The sequence below is a fragment of the Copadichromis virginalis genome, linkage group LG7 (assembly GCF_057382275.1).
Source record: "Copadichromis virginalis isolate Kocher_CV1m ecotype Utaka linkage group LG7, C_Virginalis_male_GT1.1, whole genome shotgun sequence".
Classification (NCBI taxonomy): Eukaryota; Metazoa; Chordata; class Actinopteri; order Cichliformes; family Cichlidae; genus Copadichromis; species Copadichromis virginalis.
In genome coordinates, this window is record NC_140624.1 from 25,176,698 (window position 1) to 25,198,649 (window position 21,952).

Here is a 21,952-nt window from a genome sequence, read left to right on the forward strand (position 1 = left end):
GTCCATGCTCAAAGATGCTAATCAGACACCAATCAGGCACCTGATGATCATTGCCTAGGGTCGCGGAACTTTTTAAAGTGTAAAGTGTTTTACAGTTTGAATAGAAGCCACTCATTAAAGATAATTATAGATGTTCCACCAGACATAGTTAAACCTATGACCAACAAGTAATGGGAGAATGATTAAAGTAAAGCTAACCTATAAAATGATTTTTCAGCAGTCATTTAAAACAAACTAGAGATTCAGCTGGACTGGCTGGACTGAGGAAGGCTATTTCAGGATATTGGTGCTACAACCCCAAGAGTGTCTTCTGGTTTTAAAATAAGAGGATGGAACAGAGATAGGGCTGAACGATTATGGAAAATAATCTAATTGCGATTTTTTTGCCCCAATATTGCGATTGCGATGCGATATGCGATTATTTTTTAAGGTCTTTGTCTTCTGTATTATTAAACAAAGACAAGCAATACATCATATAGTATGGCCAGAGATATTACATAAATTTTAAACTGTTCTTTCCTGGAAGACAGACCTCTGTTATGATGACATGAGGTGATGCATGAATTGATGACTGACATTTTTATTTAACTTCTTCAATCACAACAGTATATTTGAACATACACAATAGTTTATTTTTAGCTTACAAACATCTGAGCATAAAGTGCTGACAAGGAACCCTGGTGTAAACATTAAAATGAAAGTCAGTACAATGTGCAGATTGCAGAAATATACATAAAAAAAATCAGTGGCTTTACCACACTCAGTTTTTCGACATCTGTGAACTACTAGACAGTCATTCAATTAAAAAATAATATTAAATAAATAAAACTAATAAATAAAAAATACACACATCTTACTGATCTCTGCAGTCAGTAACATTACACATAAAGTGCAAACATAATAGCAATTGTATAAACACACACACAAACACGCCTTTAAAATTTAAAGGCGTGAAATTGGACGGTCTAGCCTTCTGATTAGCGTCACCGCTGTCTCGGTGGAGTTTAATAAACTCGGCCGTCTGCTTCTTGCTATCTAAAATATAACCAGACACTGGTGTAAATTCTCAACTGTCTCATACTTCTGTTTAATAAGTTTTCTGTTTGACGTTTAGTCAGCTGTGTGAAAACCAAGGAGGAACCCACCCGGGGGATTAATAAAGTTTTATTTTATCTAATCTAATAACTTTAATCTCAGCCAAACCGATTTACTCACGAACAAACAAAACACTGAAAAAAACCCAACAATAACATTTTTAGGTTGTCTAAGTGACTTATATATTACGTTTAACCCGAGCAGCGAAACTCCGCGGTGATCTGAAAATGATGTGCCGGGAGTTGTGCCGTTCTCGGCCGCATCAGTAACCCTCGAGCTCCCGGCTAGCTGTCGAGCTGGTGGGTAGCAGACGCCTCTGAAAACGTCGAAGCACTTTTGCAAATATGGGATATCTTGATAAACCGAGCAGATATTTGATGTTTACACAACTACTTTCTCGCCTGAAAATATGTTAAAAGTTTATTTTGTGACCCAGAAAGATTAGTATGAGTAATTTTAAAACTTAGTAGCGGCCGCCATTGCTGGAAACTGGAGTTTGGCTGGGCCGCGCTATGAATTCTGGGATATGGTAGGCCACGAAGGACACACCCGACCCATCCTTGAAATTCGGGGAAAAGGAGGACGCATTTGTCGGCTACATTCGGAGGAGTCTACGAATTTGGACAGCCTTCGGCGCGTCGCTGTGACGTAATCGGTCTACAAATGCGGCCTCAGGAGGATGCAGCCCATGAATTTGGACATGTCCAGAGTATAATCGCAGCCTTTGCGGTTAGAAAATTGCACTTGATCATGTCGCGATATTATCGCAAATGCGATATATCGTTCAGCCCTAAACAGAGATGTTGATCAGATAATCTGAGGGGCTGTCTGCTGTAATAATGTCTCAGTAGCTCTGCTATATAAACAGGAGTCTGACCATGTAGAGCTTTATATGTTAATAATAGAATTTTAAAGTGACTTCTGAATTTTGCTGGAAGCAAGGTGTGATATGTCCAAAATGATGCCAATGTTCTTGGCATATTCTGATTCTGATATGTTTTGATATCGCTAGTGAGTGAGCTGATGTAATGACTGACCTCTCTGAAGAAGTTGCTACCAAGTTGCTAAGAACCACAGTTTTAGGCCAGAATTGAGATGGAGGGAATTTGAGTGAGGCACTGAATGAGAAAATACTGTTGTTAATATAGTGGCATGGTCAGAGATGTCTAGTAGGACTAAAAGAATATTCACCTCTATCCGAGTGTATAAGACTGCCATTAGTAGTCAAGTCAAGTCAAGTCAAGTCAAGTTGGCTTTATTGTCACTTCAACCATATACAGTTTAACAGTACACAGTGAGGCGAAACAACGTTCCTCCAGGAACCAAGGTGCTACATGCAACATAAATTTACAACATAAATTAACAGAAAACTCTAAACTAGCTAACTAAGAGGCCTAGTTAGCTGGCTAGCAGAGACAAGACAGACTGACCTAACATAAATTACAACATAAATTAACAAAAAACTATCTAACTGTCTAAGGAAGACTTTTTTTTTTTTTTTGTTATCAGACAGCAGACAACAAATTGCACATGCAAATGTGCAAACAAGAGCAGCAAGTGACAGTGTGACAAAAAAAAGCAAAACACAATGTAACATAATAATAAGGTTTTGTGATGATGAGTTGAGGTAGTGGAGGAACAGTAAACATTCCTTTTATATATTCAGTAATAGAGTTTTAGTGCTGTGGTTTCATCGGTAACCAGAATTTATCAAAGACATTGTTTCTCTTCACCAACTGAAAGAGGTGATGAATGACAACTTTCTCAAGGCTTTTTAAAAAGAATGGCAGTTTGGAAATGGGTCTGCAATTATCTAAAACAATGGGATTTAGGGAGGTTGGTTTTTTTTTAAATGTCAATTGGGCTGGAAGACATGCACATATATGAGACTATTGATAATAGAAAAAGTATGTGTTAATATGGGCACAACAGAAAACTGAAATTTCAATCTGGCATTCAACAGGAAGAAAGCATGGACAGTCTCTTGGGGGCGGGTGGGTTTAGTAGGTCAGCAGAGCATATGCTGTGCAACTTTGAGACAAGTGGTGATGGTGGAGCAGCAGTATTAGCATGTTAGTGTGGAAGAGTAAACTGTGGAGGCCAATTACATTAAGCATTTTCTGGTGTTTTATGCTTTCTATATACAGTACACCTGCCAAGGAGAACAGCCCTGATTTAAACATGTTTAGGATGTTAGATATTAACTAAGAGTAACACAATAAGCACCCTATCACTTATGACTATTGAATGGTAGTTGGAGTTTTAATGGTCAATGGCTTTTCTCCGTAGAACACCAGGAGGCAGTTGGTACTCGAGGTAGCACATTTTTCACAGGAGTTTCATTTTGATAAGTGTGTTTTTTATGTGGGACGTAGATTGTAGAGTGTAACAGGATAGCAGTGATTTTTAACATGTAAAAATAGCATAGTGATATGTGGCTAAACTCTGTGTGCTAAGAACGGGCACATGCGCTATGTTCTTCCATTAGTAGGTAGGTGGGCCCAGAGGTAAGCGTGTGGCTAGGGTTCATGGAAATGATAGATTAAGATGTAAATATGTAGCTATATTTCATATAAGATGTAAATCTTAAAATATTTTTTTATTATCCTAACCTAACACCAGATTTTCCTTATAAGAAAACTATGTTTTGACTCAGTACTGCTGATTTCACATATTTTAACTTAGTAGCAGGGTTAGAGAAGGGGTCTCTTGCCTGTGGTTGAAGAACAAAGACGTGGTGGAGGAGGAGGAGGAGGAGGAGGTGGGTGTATGAGACACAAAAGATGAGAGGCCTCCAACAGTACACGCTCGTCTCTTCAGCAGCTGAGCTAATCCACATGCTAGCTGTCTTCATCGTATTCACAGTGGGGGCCATTAAAGTGTCCGGCTGGATGACCATTTATATATTTAGGTTTGTAGGCTGGTTGGACAGAAGCTGTTGTGCAGACTGTATCTATTCATTTCCCTAAAGCAGGTTTAGGGCAGATTGCCGCTGCACAGTTGCTGGGTTTTGTGTTTATTTTATTACATTTAGTACCAGTCTTCATTAAGGTGTTACAGTGTGCAATAACTGGCACCTCAGGGTATATGTGTGTCCTAAAAGAGGCGGATCATGGTGTCCTGAATACACTGACTAAACGGTTTCTTGGTACATTGCAGGTTTTTGTTTATTTAAATTTTTTTTTTATGAATTTTTATAGTGCTTTAGATAAGTGCTTACCTATAACTGTCAAACAGAGCAAACACCAATATTTATGCCACTGTACAGCAGTCTCATGACAGCAGGTGAGTAACACTACCATTAAGTTTCTTTCTGTCTTCTATATAATTTCCACTTGCAGTTGCTCTGTTTAATTGTAATCTTACATAACTATCTACTGTGTGTTGTTGCTATTATTATTGTTATTATTATTGCTAAAATAATTCACATTATTGATAATATTGCGATTTAATCTTAAAGTCTTCTGTGCAAGTTTGATTGATGATGTTGTGATCATGGCAGAACATTTTTGTTCTGGCTCGCTGATGGCCGTGTGTGTGCGTGTGTGTGTGTGTGCGTGTGTGTGTGTGTGTGTGTGTGTGTGTGTCAATAGCAAGTAAATACACAGTAGTCTCCAATGCTCTGCTTCATACTTGTTTCAATTTGTCGAACTAACAGATGAAAGCCCCCAGCCCCCTTCGCTGCTTCATTGTGTGTGTGTGTGTGTGTGTGTGTCCTGTTTGTATCTGTAGCCCTACCTCTGCCTTTTCTCTCTTTCTCTTTTTTATCATCTAAATATGCTTCCCCCTTGCTTTCCCGTTTCTCGTCCATTCTCATATTTTCCTCTGTTATCTTTTTCTCATCTGCTCTTTTATTGCATCCAGTCTGCTTGTGTTTCTCCTTCTTTCTCCCCCCCCCCTTTCTTTTCCTCCTTTCCTCTCTCTCTCCATCTAGCAGTAGTTGTCAGTCAGTCTTTGACAGCTTTCTCTCTCTCCCTCCTCTGTCCTGACGTCACTCTCTGTTTGCATAACTATTGTCTTACAACGGCTGCAGTAACAGTGGCAGGAGCTTCCTTGCCAGATTTTCTTTTTTCACTCCCTCCTTTTAGCTCTCCTCTCCCCAGGAAAGACTCTCCCTCTCCCCCACAATCTCACGGTCTCTCTCTTCATTAGTAAATCGTACAGTGGAATGAGAAGTGAGAGAGTGATGGAGAGGATAAGGAGGAGGAGGATATAGACTGCAGAAAAGCAGAGATGCAGTAGCTAGCCACAACCACTTCTCTGTGTCTGGATTTGCTGCGGCTGTGAAGGATTTCTGCCAGTTTTTATTTTATGTTTATTTAGTACTTGATTTAATCCTCCAAAAGCCTCCTTTTTTTGGCAGCTGCACTAGCTGTGTGTGTTTGTGTGTGTTTGGAGGAGGGCTTTTAAAGCAGCAACGGATAGCGGAGCTGGGGCATCTGGCTGTCTGGGAGGCAGCGACGGCCGGCTGGCTGCATTGTGTTGCTTTGATGACCCCCGCTGTGTAGCTGCCTGCTCATCAACCTCCCTTCTCTCTCTTTCTCTCTCACCCTCCCCTTTCTCTCTCCTCTCTTTTCTCCTCCTCCTCCTCTCTCTCCATCACAGCTCCCGGCCCAGCCATGTTCGGCACTGAGTCCTCATGTAAGTACCATCACCATCCTTCCGTCTGCCCTGTGTTTGTCTTTGTTTATGGACCTTTTATATTCTTGTGTGTGTGTTTTCTCTGAGGATGAGGAGGAAAGGGAATATGCTAGCTTTCCTCTTCTGTTGCGTTCCATCTTTCCTCATCTCCCTCTCCTCTCTTGTCTTCTTCCTGTTTTGCCTCCATGGTTGCTGGTGGCAGATTGCATGGGGAGAAATCTGGGATCTACCATTTTAGCACAGAGGGTCGGCACTACAAGCTAGCTGGACATGCTGACTGAACCGCCTACCCTGTATTCTCTCTGAGCCTTACCGTGTGTGCATTTCAAATTACCACAAAAAAAGGACCTCCCGTCTCTATGCATTTTCTGTCCTCTTCATAGTAATAGCTTGCTCTTTGAATGAACATGTGTTCTTGTGCATGTTTATGTGAGTGAGCATGTCGGAAGATGGATGCTTTGACCAGAGTTGCATCGTCTCCAGAAGCATCAGTCTGCGCTCTGCTTCTTTCTTACGGCTCAGTCAGATCGCTGCGAGGTGTGAGCTTAGCATTTCCTGTCTTAAATGCTACTGAATCAAGCATAGCACACTGCTCTTCTATATGTATGCACGTGTGTCTTTGGACACCAATCAGCCCCTCACCTCCCTCTGAAGTGTTACTAGTGTTGACGTTAAGGTGAGCCAGTGTACTTGTTTCTCCCATTACAGGAATCCTTTTTGCTTAGATCAATACTGTGATGGCTCACTCTACTACCTGCTCATTGTTTTCAGAAGGCCTGAGCTTATGTCATTGATCCTGTCTTGATTGCACAGTCGAGGCTAAAACTAACTTGTTTTGATGTGGGATCATAGCTAGCATGCACACCGGCAATTGCACCAGGAGTGGTTTAGAGCCTAATCTTTGTTTATGAAATGTGCAGCTGATTGGATGACACTGTGCAATATCTTGTAATGGCTTAATGTTGTTGTTGGTGGAGTTTTATTTATTTATTTTTTAAAGAAATTAAAAGTGGAGATCTTTAGATTTACAATTGCAGGCAGTCATTTTATGAATCAGAAAAGAAGCAATAACAACTTAGATGAAACTTGTGTAAAATATACAACTCCTGCTAATAGTTTAAAGTGTGCTTAGATGCTTAACATGTCTGACCTACCTTTGAACATGCACGCCATTTCCAAGGAAACATATTAATGGAAATGTTAGAGCATGCAAGCATAGACATCTTGCGTACTCCAAAATCTGCATTTCCACTTAAATAAATAATACAAACATGACTATCAGTGCTTGGTTCATCTGAAATGACTCCAGGTTACAATGGCAATACGTCTTTAACTGGCAACAATCCTCTGAGGAAGTAAGTGGTGCATCCAAAATGGGGTTATGAAAATGGAAAATACACTTATTTTCCAGTGGAGGGAAAAAAAGTTAATAAATAAGATAACACTCTAGTCATTGCTTTAAAGATGTACAGACCAGTCATGCTTTAGTGCATAGTCAACTCCTGATGGTGCATTTCCATCCAGGGAAAAGCCCTGTAGTGCAGTAGTACTGTCTGATTTCAAATTAAATGGTGTTGTAGCTAACTCCCGCTTTAGATAGTAATTTGTATTTCTGTGCTTCATTACTTTTTCATTAGATATAATAATTTTATATCAGATGCACAGTTGTTTATGGACACCATTCTACTTGGCTGTAGCAGAGATGGTACCTGTGACCTTTATTTGGCAGCTTCTCCTCGCTGCCCACTATTCTGAGTTCTGTCCCATTTTGACACAGGCCTGCCAGTCTTTCCATTTTGTCATGTCTGCAGTTTGATACAAGTCGGTTATTAAAGCATTACTGTGTGGTTTTTTTGTTTGTTTGTTATTAAACAGCAACTCAAAGGACATAATGCTGCATTAAATCTACAGCAAATCCATAACACAGACGAGAGGAGGTCAAGTATGAGTATAGTTCTGATCAGTTCACAGGATATGATTATAGGAGATCGTGAGCACAGTGTTTGCATTTCTTTATGAAAGGATGTACACTTATTTGACTGACGTTTTTAAAATTACAAGTCAGAGCTCGCGATCGTAAACATGCCTTGAACAAACACATTTACTAACTGTTGTGCTTTCCTTGTGGTCATCATACTCGGCCACCTGGCAAATTAAACTGGAAGTACTATCATGCAAAATTTGGCCAATCCCACTGATTCTTGTTTGAACAATACTCTCACCAACACAGTGTATATGTAATGTTGGATGTGGATATTCTTATTTCCGCACATCTTTGCAGGAAGTCATTCGTGACTTCTTGGGTGTTTCCTGACAATAAGCACAGACAGACTACAAAAACACAACGTTCATTTGGCTCTTTAGGTTTAAGTAATAAACTCAACAGTGTTTGTTGACATGGTTAAGCGGGACCCATTTTTATAGGCTATCCTTTGAAATAGCTTTGTTGTGAAAACGGCTTGGGTCCAACAAACACTGCAACAGGAAACAAACCATGGCAATTTTTAGTGTTTATTCGAAACACTAAAATCGTCTCTGGAAATCCTTTGTGTAAGATCATTTTTATAGGAAGCCATCCTGCTATACATGGAATATCTTACTTTATCTCTTATTTTTGGGGCTAGATGAAGCTTTCATAAGGCTCGTCAAGTCCTGCTAAGCTTTCGCAGCAGACTGTGTGGCTGTGAGAAAGAACTCAGGGGTGTCTGATTTGCGTATTGTTCAGAAGATCATCTCCTCTCAAGTAGGTGTAGAAGGTAAGAGGAACAAAAACTTCTAGATAATCCTAATTTAGAGCTCAAATGTAAATGGCTTTATCCTTTTTTTGTTTGTTTGGTTTTTTTTTTTGCAGTGTTTTACTGTTTTAAAATGAGCTATATTTTGAGACATCGCAGTTAGAGTGACTAGTCTATTTTGAGCTCTGTGCAGCATTGACATTGTAGGTCGGTGTTCAGGTTTGGTGGGAAATGTGCCGAATTGCTTTCTGGCTCTAAAATCTGTTCTCTCTTTCTAATAAGGACAGATGGTAGCAGGAGAGAAAAGCCTGGGAAGTCACTTCCAACATGTTTGTCCTCTTCAGTACAGCAAAAGATAAATGTGCACCATATTTATTGATTCTTGTTATATAAAGTAGAACTAATTTGGCAGTACATGTAGGATAGTATATGGATGTGACAGCTGTAATTTTTCTGTATCTGCTTATTGAACAATTTTCTTTATTTATTTTTACAGTTGAGCAAAAGGAATGTGACTTTATAAGAGGTGAACAAATACAGATAAAATATGTGCTAATGCAGCAGAATTCTGTTTAACCAGACTAATATTTTGATATCATGAATTAAATTTTCCCAAAGGTGTTATGGAAGTGTTGAAATATACTGGCAATTCCTCTCAGTTTTCAACATCCACCTGGATTTCTAAACTTATGGACCCGCAAATATCAACTACTTTGCACACTTCTGTGAACAGTTACCTTGTGTCACAGTCATAAACACACACACAGATGGGACTCATTTGTACATACGTTTGACCTCAATAGCTGTTACCTTCCTGTCCCCTTCTTTTCAGCAAAGTAGGTTTTAGGTAAATGTAACTGTGTTGTGCCTTCCTTTTTTGCTCTCATTTTGGCCTGTTTGTTGTAGGGTGCTGTGAGGAAGTGGTTCAGTAGTTCTACAGTCAGTCTATACTTGATCAGAATTGAGGTCAGTACGTACAGCTTTCTAGATTGTATCACTTCGTTCAGTAGCCTTGAGACTAATTATTGTATGGTGTTAAACTGTCTTAGGAGGACATGATGATCTTATCATGGATGTGAACTCGAAGAAATCAACAGTGGCATAGGACTGTTTCTATTGGCGTTATTATTACTTTAATAGTCCTTGGATTTAAGAAGTAAGAAGTAAATGTCTTGAGACTTACTTTTCTGTGGACACAGAAACCATGGACAAACAGTGATTCTTGTTTACAACTTTTTTTTTAAATCTCCATGGATGTCCATATGGAGTATTGTGCTCACCATCACTGACTTGGAGAGACAGTTGACAGACTACACCAATTATAGCTAGCTTTCACAGTGACATTTCTGGTATGTTACTGTGACGGTATGTAAGGAACAAACTGTTGGAAACAGGAGTGTAGATAAATTAACACTGGCTGTCTTGTGTTGATGTAGACGAGAGACTCTGGGTCCTTTTCAAAAGAGCGTTCGCTCCATTACGGCGTGTGCAGAAGAGCGATTTGGGCATTCTTTTGGTCAATATTACAGTGAATGTAACAAAAAAACCAAGCAAACATGTAGATGTAGGATATGCTTATAAGTAACTATGACACAGTATAGATAACTTTTTCCCTCTTGATATATATATTTTTTTGTTCAGATGCTCAGATATCTTTTTTCCTATGTTTCGAACATTTGTAACGTTACCTTGTGTCTCGCATAAGTAGCGTACATGCAATGCTAACTGTAAGAACATATTAAGCCTGCAAAGATTTTCTCCCAGGTTAATTGATTGTTTATCGATCTAAGTTCATATGTGATAAATACTTTCAGGGTGAATTGTGAACCTTGGCAGCTGTTTGTTTGGAGCATTTCTTCAACATAAAACACAGGGATAACCATTAGACATGATGACTTACAGAAAAAAACAAATGGGGGAAAAATGGCTTGAAGTGTTATGGTAGCTGAATTGCAGAAGGCATGAGCATTTTTTTAATTTATTAAGGACACACTGATGCCAGCTGAATAATTTCACCCTCAAATAGATGACCACAAAATGCTGATTTGCTGGTTTCAAACCAGTATTTCTTTAAAAGTGCTGTTCAGACAGTTTTTATCTTTTAAAGGAAGCCTGTGAAACCAGCAGATAAAGGACAAACACATGAGCCTCTGTATAAAACACTGATAAAAGACTGGCACGAAGGGAAAATGTGAATTTTGTGTTGCTACCACTTCACAAATACCTCAGTGTTTCTATAAAATTGAAGCTAATCATTAAAATCTCTACCAAAATATTTGTGCTGTGTAACCATTTCCACCCCTTCATAATGCATAATGCACTCTTTGGCCACATGCCTGCTTTGCCTGAAATCAATAATCATCACCTGGGCTTCAGATACATTTGGGATCAAGAAGTTATGATACCAAGAAGTAAAATCTGTTGGAGTATTTCTGTTGTTTGTTGAAATTTCTCTGTTTTCTAGTCAATGTGGTGTCGCAGAAACATAATAGCTTCCCTCATGACTGCTCCTGCATCCATCAGTGGATATTAATGAAGTACACTGGCTCTCTGTCAGTCAAGACATCTGAGGACAGGCCTGTGCAGCAATTTAAATAGCATAGTAACCCATCTATTAAGATACGGATACTTTTATGAATGAAAAGCCAGCAGACAGTGTTACTTTATATTCACAAAATATTTATTAATGTAAGTTTAACTGTTTGATTTCCTGTTCTGCACTGACTTTAGCTTCTGAGTCTCTCTCTGCACTGATTGTATTTCTCCTCCAACCAACTTCTGTATAGTAATAATGACTTGTAACTGTTCTTTTAGGCAAGTAGCCCAGCTGACAGCTTTGCAGAGCAAGCAGCCACGTATATGAATCTTCTCTGTTTATGTACTTATCAGTAATAATTTGGGTCACATTGTCAATGGAGCGTCGATCCTTTGTTTTATGTAGCGCTATCCACCCAAACATAATCCTATGTTTGTTATGGACTCTGGAAATAGCTTCTTTCTTTTTCTTTTCTTTTCTTTTTCTTTTTCTTTTTACCCCTCAGCCATATAAAACGCTGATGGAGTATTGTTGTCATCCTGTTGGGCGGACAGCGTGGACACCATGGACACCCAAGTATGTAGAGGCAATAACTCGGGAACAAGACCATGTAGCATTTTTGAAATTCATACCATCTGCTAAAAATCTTGGACGAGTTTCAGTGACTTCGACCTCAAGGTCAAGGTCAGAGATCCAATTTTCTGAAAATCTTATGAATGCAGTAACTCAAGAAGAATATCACCTCGGATTTTCAAATTAATCCCATTTGCTAGGAGGCTGGGGGATAGTACTGCTGGCCACCAGTATTTTTATTGTGGGGAAACCATCCTTATCCCATATGTTATAACATTCAACGTCACCTAATCACTAGCCTATGAAAAGAAATGGTGTAGCCTTGCCTGTGCGACTCGCATCAGGAAGTGGCCAGTGCCCGTCACCAGCCTATCAGGACAGCGTGTCATTAAGTCCACGAATATTTAGCTTTGCATTTGCTCTCATTTTGCATTCTGAAGATTTTCCCTCACTATACCCAAATCCTGGAAACCACCCAACTGATTAGTCCAGGAAGCAGCCACTAAACTTTTTAACAATGATCCTCTATTGGTGAGAGAGTTTACCCCCCAAGTAAAATCAAGGGCCAGAAAATTATCAGAATTTTCTACTCTGAGAGCTGTTTCAAATAACCTGATCAAGACTGATTATTTGACTCTGTGTAGACATTTGAAGAACTAGTACTTTTGTAGGGTGGCTGGTAATAGAACAAAACAAATATATTTGTCAGAGTGAGAGTCTGCTTGGCACCCCGGCAATTGCCAGCGACTGGTACATTACAAAACAGCAAATGTGTTTTGTATTTCAAATCTCACTACTTCCTCTCTTCATTGGAATGTTTGTTTCTAACATTTACCATGAAGCAAAATTAAGACATCCTATACCAACAGAAGGGTACAACAGTGAATAATTGAGCCAGTTGTAATTGATGAACATAATTCATTGGCTTTAAGTAAACATTGTCAACATATAAACATATGTCTCATTCTTAGTATTGTGCTGATAGAACAGAACAATCACAGATTTCTTGTTGTTGTTTCTTATTTTTCCCTGGCTTTGGAGTGTAATGCAGCACACCCCACATGAGGATAACTGTTCCATGTGTAGTTAAGTCTGTTGCTTTTTAAGGGGCAGCAGTATTTTTCAGCATGCAGCAAAAACACTGAGTAGGATTTTAAAGCCCTGATCAGCATGGTCTATGGCATTTCTTTGGAAGCTTAATGTTAAATTGCCAACAATATCCCTACTAATAAGGATGAGCTCATGGGAATGCAGCTGGCATATGTAGGTATGTTTTCATTGTGGGAGGATTGCTTTGGGCCATACCTTAGTCAAACCAATCCATCAGTGTATGTTCTTTCATCAGTGGTAATTTTGGAATACTTTTTTTTTAAAGCTGGATATTGCTTTGGCTGTTTGCGTGAGAGGGTCACTTTATCTTTCAGTGCAGGGATGAGCCACCAATGGCCTTTAACCTCAGGAAACTTCAGGTTGTGTATTGTATTTGCTGTTCTATTGTCCGTGCCCAAGAGCAGAATAAGGTGCTTACTGAAGATGGCCATTTGATGAAAGCACTCTGACGGCAACCAGCTGTCTCTGTTGCTGTGGTAACCCCCGTAAGAACAGCAAGACGGCAGAGTGATCAGGTTTCTGTGGTAACTGCTGACTACTGCTATTTTGGTCTTCTGAGCTTATATAGTGGCTGGAAGTCAAGAGAGCTAAAAATGAGGCTTATTGTAGTTAATGGGCTTTCAGTAAGGTCTTATATACCATGAAAGCAACACTAATGTATTTGATTGGATCATGACCTCTGACCCTAAATCCTTACTAAATAGGTGCAAGGCCCAGTGGTAAACTATTGCCTACTGTTGTACAGCCAGCACTACAAAAGAGGGATTATCCAGTACTGCCATAGAGACCCCATACTAAAGACTTAACCCAGGGGTGTCAGAGATTGTATCTCTAAAGGCCACACTGGGAAATTAGAACCAGACATCCAGTTATCTTTTTTATTAAACAAAACCCAAAACAAAATTTAAAAAATTCCCCTCTCGCCCCTGCAGGCGGTGATTATCCTTCAAGCTTGGGTCCTCTACCAGAGGCCTGGGAGCTTGAGGGTCCTGCGCAGTATATCTGCTGTTTCTAGACCTGTGCTTTTCTGGACAGAGAACTCTGATGTTGTTCCTGGGATCTGCTGGATCCATTTGCCATTGCCTTGCTCAGGAGTCACTGCATTGAGTGCTCCGATTACCACTAGGATCACTGTTGCCTTCTCTGTTGAGCTTTCGTGTTCCTTCTTCCTGATGTTGCTATCAGTCGGTATAGCTACATATATCACTATGGCCGTCTTCCTCTGCTTGTCCACCACTAATATGTCCAGTTGGTTAGCCATCACCAGTTTGTCCATCTATATGTAGAAGTCCCACAGGATCTTAGCTTGGTCGTTCTCGACCTCCCTAGGGGCCATCTTCTGTCTCGCCATTTTGACCTCCGGACTTCCAGGTCATATTCAGCACACGTCTCCAGTTGACGAATTAGAATATAGAACTGCCATTTGGTACACTTCTATGCTTTGTCAGAAACATATATCTGAGCCACTAAGTTTAAATGACCACAGTCTATTGTTAAACGATTTGACTACGTGGTGCGTGAAATTGTGTAAAAAGCCCATTTAATTGCATTAATTTAACCATTCTTTTTTTTTTTCAAGCTGGCCTTCCTCAGTAGTGTTAACCTTGCTGTTTTAATAGCTGCTTTATTTTTTCTCTCTCTGCCTTGTACAAAATGTACATTTGCAGACAAATCAAGGCAAACAAAGAAATAAAGGAAAATCAGTATTATGGAAAATCTCCACAACAGCAAATACTTCTATTAACCCTCCAATGTCAGAACTTCCTATTCCCTGACAGTTATTGTGCTTTTTAAATTTAAAATACACGGAGAACAGTCTTGGCTATTTTTACGGTCCTCTCTAAATCCAAGATATTGTTAGATACATCATCTATTGTTATGTTACCAACCTTATCACATTACTAAATATCTGTATATGGATTTAAGGCTGGTTGTGAATGTATTCAACAGACAGGACCAGCTCCCGGGCCATTTGCTGTTGCCATCCTTAACTTCAGCATTGCATAGCCTGTGCCAACAGAAACACAGCTGAATATCCTGAGCTTTAATAATCAGAGACTTGGCAAGAACCAGTAGCGGTGAGGTAATTCTGCATCTCTTTAGTTTATTCTCACCCTGCTCTCTTTTGCATATTGCTGAATTTATTTGAGTACTTAACTATGTTTGTTTTCATGTTTTCTTTAAGCAGGTTTAAATATTTAAACCTGCTTAAAGTGCCTTCATCTCTGGTATGTCAGCAAATTTGATTCCCACCAGAGTCACAAGATAGGTAGTTGCTGGTGCATTTGTGGCTTAAATTACAGTTGGTGGATAATTTAAGAGTATCCTTGATATTAATTTTAAGTGGTGATGTATTTCTTTGTTATAAGTTGTTAAGAGTTGAATTGTTTAAAGCATAAAATATTCTGAACATTGACATACACTATCAGTGTTAGTACTGGCGTTCAAATTCCCATGGTGATCATCCAATTGAAAGCTTCTTATCCCTCCAAATCCCTGCTTGTCTGGATAACGTTCACCTGTAATTACTCCAAGAGAACTCCGAAGGATGCAACTAACCTCAAAAACCAAGCAGGTTCAGTGTAAGCAGAGTCAATTTAATGAGATAAGCTGGTCCCTATGCTGTTGGTGGGTGAGATGACGCATTATAACATGACTGTTTTTGGTGTTCACCCTCCTCCATAATTATTATGTGTGCTTGGCTGCTGATGAAAAGTATTTTTAGGTTACCAGAATGAGCTTTAATGGGAATAAGGCTTGAAGCACAATGATATGGACAGAATCTCATACCAGTCTGTGTGAAGAGTATTTACCAGTTCACTTAAGGGGCAGGTAAACATGGTGGAGCTTTGCTGTCTGCCACTAAAAGAACAGACTCACAACGTACCGGGGTATCCTTTAACTTACCTTATCTCTATTTAATTACCTTAACATTGCCAGTCAGGATAAGCGGTCACGAGAAGCTGGTTATCAACTCACTAAATTAACCCAGGGTTTCCAGAGCTAGGCAGGAACACATGTATGAACTTGAGTGAAATCTCATACGTAATTCATAGAGTTTAATAATATGTCAGCCCACCCTGACAGAGTCGAAGCTATAACAGCTTCAACTCTTCTTTGAGAAATACATTTCTGAGATGGACACTGATGTTGGAGGCAAAGGCCTGGCTCACAGTGTCCTTAGTCCCAAAGGTGTTCTATCAGTTTGAGGTCAGGACTCTGTGCAGGCCAGTGAAGTTCTTCCACACCAAACTCCCTCATCCATTTCTTTATGGACCTTGCTTTTTGCACTGATGCACAGCCATGTTGAAACAGGAAGGGCCCATTCCCAAACAAACAAAGTTGGGAGCATGAAATCGTCCAAAATGTCTTGCTGAAGCATTAAGAGTTCTTTTCACTAGAAATAAGGGGCCGAGTCCAACTCCTGAAAAACAACCACACACTATAATCCCCTCACCCCCCACCAAACAGATAAGTACCATTCTCATGGCAACCGCCAAACCCAGACACATTTGTTGCATTGCCAGACAGAGAAGCATGATAACATGAGGGCCACGTGAAGTTTGGAGGTCAGTACTGATTGACTCTGTGGACTATGCGCCTCAGCGTCCACTGACCCTGCTCTGTGATTTTATGTAGCCTACCACTTTATGGCTTAGTTGCTGTCATTCCCAAACATTTGGGATTTTGTGGAGCTTTTTCTTTCTTTCTCAGAATTGTGGTAAAATTAGTATTTCCATCCTCTTTATCGTCAGGGTAGTATGGCCATAAGCTATACGGCCTTCCAATTCATCCATGTGAGTGTGTGTGAATATTACATAAAAATGCTTAGGTGTGTATATATAAAAGCACTGTATGAATGTGTGTGACTGAGTAAATGAGACTTGTAGTGAAAGCACTTTAAGTGCTCAAAACTGAGTGGAAAGGCGTTGTACAAGTACTAGTCCATTTACTATTAATCAGACTCTCATTACGCTTAGTAGTGTTTGTTGCTCGTGTTTTGTAAAGGAGCAGTGCGTTACTAAATCATTGGCGGTTGCTATCTTTTGTTTTTGTTTTTTGTTTTTTTAATCATTCCTCTCTGTGGATCCTCAAGGAAGCACAGTAATAATTGAATTGGCTCAGCAGCATCTTGTAGAGGAAATTGCTGCATTTGTCATCATCTTGTTCAACCATAAACGTGATATTGCAGCTAATCTTGTTAGCCTTTTAATTTTCCATTGCTTTCCACATCATCACTCTAGTGTTTCAGCAGGCTGAAAAAAGAAAGGAAGTGCCTCATGACCCGAATGTTATTGAATCTAATAAATTGATCAAGTGAGAAATTATGCCTCTGACGTGAGCTGATGATAATGTTAAACCGTCCCCTCAACAGCTTTGTGGGGACAAAAATATTTAAACCTGAGTTTTCTCCATTTAAAATGGGTCAGTGGACATTTTGATAAATGACATGATACTTGGCTGAGGCTAAAAGTAAAAGGGTGTGTGTGTGTGTGTGTGTGTGTGTGTGTGTGTGTGTGTGTGTGTGTGTGTGTGTGTGTGTGTGTGTGTCAAAGAGGCTGCTGCTTAAATTAATTTGTATTAAATAAAGGTTAACAGAAAATAATAATTTCTTTTGTATTATTAACAGATTTGAAGGGTCTTCCGTATCTCTAAAAGATTGCTTCATCCATTTTCCTGTAGGGTCATTTGGGGTTGTCATGGTTACCTCTGCAGGAGGAGACTAAGTAGCAAACCTCCCCCACCTCCCTTTATTAAAATCCATGTTATTGATTGGCTGGACTGGCATCTTCAGACTCCCCTTTGTACTTATTCTGCTGGTTTACTAGAGGAAGAGGAGGACAGAACTGGCTCACAGTTGTGTTGCCCTGCTGTCATTCAAAGACGGGCCCCAATCAAGAAAACGTGACCAAACCAGAGCCCTCACTAATAAATGTGCTCTATGAAAGTTGACTAGCTTCTGATTAGATGTGGGTATTGATATGGACTCCCAAAGGCTTTGGTTTTTGTTCCTTTTCTTTTTGAAAGAGCAACAAAACATCAGGTTTAACCAAAAATATATATATATTTTTTTACTTTTTTGAAGTAGCAAATGTTAGTGTGCTGGTGGCTCCAGTGGATATGTCAGTGGAATGGAGGGTAAGTTATCTGGTGCTGCTTTATTTGGTGTGCAGCTGACGGGCTATGTGTAGTCAGGAACTGTATGGCAGCCGTGTTTCTGATCTTTTTCTTTGCACACGGCCTTTATATTGTATAGCAGGTGGTCCTGTACATTTCGTATTGATATTCATGAAGTGGACTGTTTGCTCAGCGCGTGGGTGAAGGCCTGCTGATTTTGTGTGTGTGTGTGTTATGTTTTAGTTGTGTATCTGTGTGTGCTTGTGTGTTAGGAATATGCGAGCTGTTGCTGATATCTGTGTTTACAAAGTGGCCTGTTGTGGATGGCTTAATAAGCCTTGTTTGGTGTTTTTTGCTTTTGTGTTTTTTTTTCTTTCTGCCACCTGTGCTTGTTTTTCATGTATTGCTTTTATTCTCTAATGATATTAAAAAAGATATTTTAAATGGGGAAGAAGGGTTATTTTGATTGTATCAGCATCTACAAAGCTCCTGCACAAAATCCCAGTTGTTGTAAGATTACAACAGCAATTGCCTTGTCCATCAGTTATTCTCCTTTTTTCCAGTTGCTTTATTGACATGAACGGAACGCAATGTTAATGCCAATGCATTTAAGGCCTCCCCAAAGCAGTTTTGTATGTTGCATTTTATTTTAAATCTTTTTTTAAATGAAGATAACAAATCTTGTAAAACAATGATCTTCTAGGTGCTTAAAAAGACACTTAAAAAGCAGATTTTCTGCTGGCATCTCTCTGGAAGTTTTTATTGTTTTACTTTCTAGTCTTCGTGTAAATTATGCTTTCTCTGATTTAAAATTATTGGCTTTTTTGATATTATGATTACACACTTGTAAATTAGATGAATATTTTTGGGCTGCTGTGTTTAAGTGGCACCTTAATTGCAGAAGACTCTCAGTTTTTGTCCTGGAACGGGTTCTATATTTATGTTTGGATGTTGAGCATTATACAATACAAATATGGATACAGTCTGTCTTCTGATTAATAGAGACTTAGCTGTTAGATCTTTTTTCCGCGCAAGGGAAAAGTACCAGTTTGGCTCTACGTTCTTTGTTTCAACTGTTTCCATAGATACCCAAAATAAATTCCTCGTATGTTTAGATGAGTTACTTTAACTGTCTCTGTCCTCGGTTAACACAGTTCTTAAGTTTGAAGATCATTAATTTTTCAGTGCTGATAATAATCTAACATGTGTGCACAAATGGTAGCTACTGTGAACATTTCTCTTGGCAATAAGTAACAGAGCCTTGTTAGAAATAACACTAAATAAGCTCTGAGCTATTCATATAGCCTGGAATTTTTTTTTTCTGCATTAAAGGCATGTTGTCAACCCTGCACATTTACACGAAGGTAAAGCCAAAATCTCAAAACCATGGACCCTGTTACACATGCACTTTTGCTGCGGTGAGAGATGTCCATCTTAGTAAAAGGTCAGCAGAGGTAGTCGGACCAAGACAGGCTCTCCTTCCCAATCAGCAAGGGCCTGCAATATGAGCCAGGCTATGAGGCCCTGCCTAATCAGCACTGCCAACTAGCATTTCAAGCATGAACAGCTGAGCTGCAGTGACTTACAACATACATTGGGATGCAGGCAGCCTCCAAGACCCTCCTAGCTTTGTCTCATGCCACCCGCAAACTGCTTCTTACAAGAAAACACGAGATTAATGCACGTCTTTAAGCACAGCCATCACCCTGTTACAGCAACCTATTCCCAGTGCTGAAAGTTACAGCTCTGTTTGTAGATTAAGTCAACTAAACTATCTGAAAATGTTTCTGTATTGCTTTTTTTTATTCCCAGTGCTAATCCAATATGCATTTGTGCGTCTTAACCCCTTCCAAGCTCTTTAAACGTTTTAAATGTAATCAGCAGTTCAACAACATGAAAGAAGAAACTCGTAGGATACAGTTCAGCTCCATATGTGAGCAGTAAAGCTTGTCCCCAAGAAACTTGCCACTTCTTTATTTATTTACAAAAAGGAGCGTCCATCTAATATTAGCAAGGTGTACCTGATGAAATAGCTGGTGATTTAAGATTTTTTTGACCAGAGTACAAATACAATGCTATTGCATTTACATAGAATTTTTCAGGTATCTGTTCTCTACTTATTATACCACAGATAACTTTTTACTTTTACTTCCTACATTTTTACACAAAAAGCTGTACTTTCTACTTCTACATATTAAAAATTATTTTCTACTTACATCTACAAACAGGCTCGTTACTCTAGGTTGTGGTTTAAGTACTTCAGAACCTAAATAGTGCTTTTTTAAGTTAACATTTCAATCAGCTCAACAAAGCTTGTTGCACGCTGTGTTGTGTGAAGGTGCGGAGCTGTATGTTTCAGGGAGAGAAAAGAATTCAAGCTAACTTTAGTCACAAAGACAAACGATGTAAGACGTTAGACAGGACAGGGGAGTGAGAAGCAAGGTTAGATTTAAAGGACTGAACAGTGAAGTTTGTATGATGTAGTTTCAATATTGTGAAATGTCCTGTAAACAAAGTAAGCTATACTAACTTTGCGTTACTCAAATGTCAAAACTACTGTGTAGTTTAGTGCTGGATTGCACAGCTTGTCATACTGTGGTGAGTTTGAAGCATTGTCTTGGACTGATGCACAGTGGGTGTGGTCCTCATGGTTATGCTAGGCTATGTCAAGTGTAGCAGAAATGAACTTGAATTTAAGCTGATGATGCTCAGACTCATTCACTGAATTCCACCTTTATACCAACTGTATACCGTCTAGTTAAAGACAGTATAAACAGTATAGTGTCAGTGTAGGGGATGGACAGCAGCCAGGACGGCTTACAAAACGTCTTGTTAAATTCAGTTGTGTAAATCCTGTATGTTTTCACTTTTACTTGAGTAAAGTTGCTTCAATACTTCAACTTTTACTGGAGTATTTTTGTTGACCAAAAGTTCTTTTTGTCATCAAGCTGAACTAAATTGCGTCTTTGAGAAAAGAGCCAGCATTGTAGAGGAAATAGGAGTTCTTGATTTATGATGCAAAGATAAGAGAAGACAACTTGAGAGCTTTTTACACAAAAATACATTAAAAACATGACAGTTTTATCTTGATATTGCTTTAAAAATTAAATTTTCAAATTCAAATTCAAATTTCAAATAATTTTCAAATTTTGCATAATTTTCAAATTTTTTATTCAAATAAAAATTATTGGAAGAAAAGATATTGTTGAAATTAAAATTCCTAGTGCAGTGTATGTTGTATGTCATAAATAAATGCATTACTCAAAGAATCAGAATGGGATTAGAGCTATCTGTCGACACAGGGATCAGCCATGCTGTTTTGAAAGTATTTTAAAAGGACAGAATATTGATAAGATTGCATGCGCCGATCTGAATCACTTTCCTTATTGATGTCATGATCAGACTGTGTAGTGTACATTATGATTTTTATAGTTCACTAGGAGCACAGAAAGTAAAGGTGATCTGAGACGTAATACCTCCTACTTCCTGGATCTGGATCAATTAAAAAAATGAAACATTTCATTAACTTAAATAAATGGTAACTTGTTTGGCTACAGACAAACCACTATGGAGAGAACAAAAATATTTGCATGAGATTAAGGTGCTGCAAAAGCTGCACTTTGATGAACAGTGCTCATCAAACTTGGAGGCTTATAATGTATTTGACCATTTGGAAGTGGTTCTTTATTATCATCCTTCAAAAAGGATCAGTGATTTTTATTTAAAACACAAATTAACTGACGTCTTACTTTTTCTTTTCTTGTAACTGATGGACACACTTTGTGTATGTGCGTATATGAGATAGAAGACTACGTGTATGTCTGAATAGGCGTGTTCACGTGTGTCTCACGTCATGTCTTTTATCATTCAAGTCAGGCCAGCAGTCTGCCGACTGTCCCCCCTCTTCAGTAAAGGTCACATCTTTTGTTGTCTCCAGTGACATTTAGTCCTGAATCTGCCTGATAGAATTTGTCCCTCCAATTCATCTTCTTACTCTCAAACCCGACTCTCTCGCTATTTTCTGGCTAGTATTAACTCTTGGTAGTAATTGTAGCAGCCAACGAGGCTAAAGGTAAGTGCAGTTAGAGCATGAAGTGTCACCAGGTTGGGTCATGGCAATGTAACAAATAAAATTAGTGTGTGG

At 39.1% G+C, this 21,952-nt stretch overlaps 1 protein-coding gene across 7 annotated transcripts in view; it reads left to right on the forward strand.

Annotated features, from left to right (window-relative positions):
- LOC146705096 (suppressor of tumorigenicity 7 protein homolog) overlaps nt 1-21,952 on the forward strand; it is a 61,695-nt gene that overhangs the window by 16,285 nt on the left and 23,458 nt on the right. For 4 of the 7 annotated variants that reach the window (XM_085462664.1, XM_085462665.1, XM_085462666.1 and 1 more), the window contains exon 2: nt 5,701-5,736. The exons of 1 other annotated variant lie outside the window; for it this stretch is intronic. In XM_085462664.1, coding sequence (XP_085318790.1) covers nt 5,715-5,736 — 22 coding nt within the window. In that variant the 5' untranslated portion in view covers nt 5,701-5,714. Of the gene's footprint in view, nt 1-5,700; nt 5,737-8,372; nt 8,493-11,564; nt 11,584-21,952 lie in introns of those variants that run through there. 2 more of the 7 variants (XM_085462670.1, XM_085462669.1) reach the window with 2 other exon arrangements.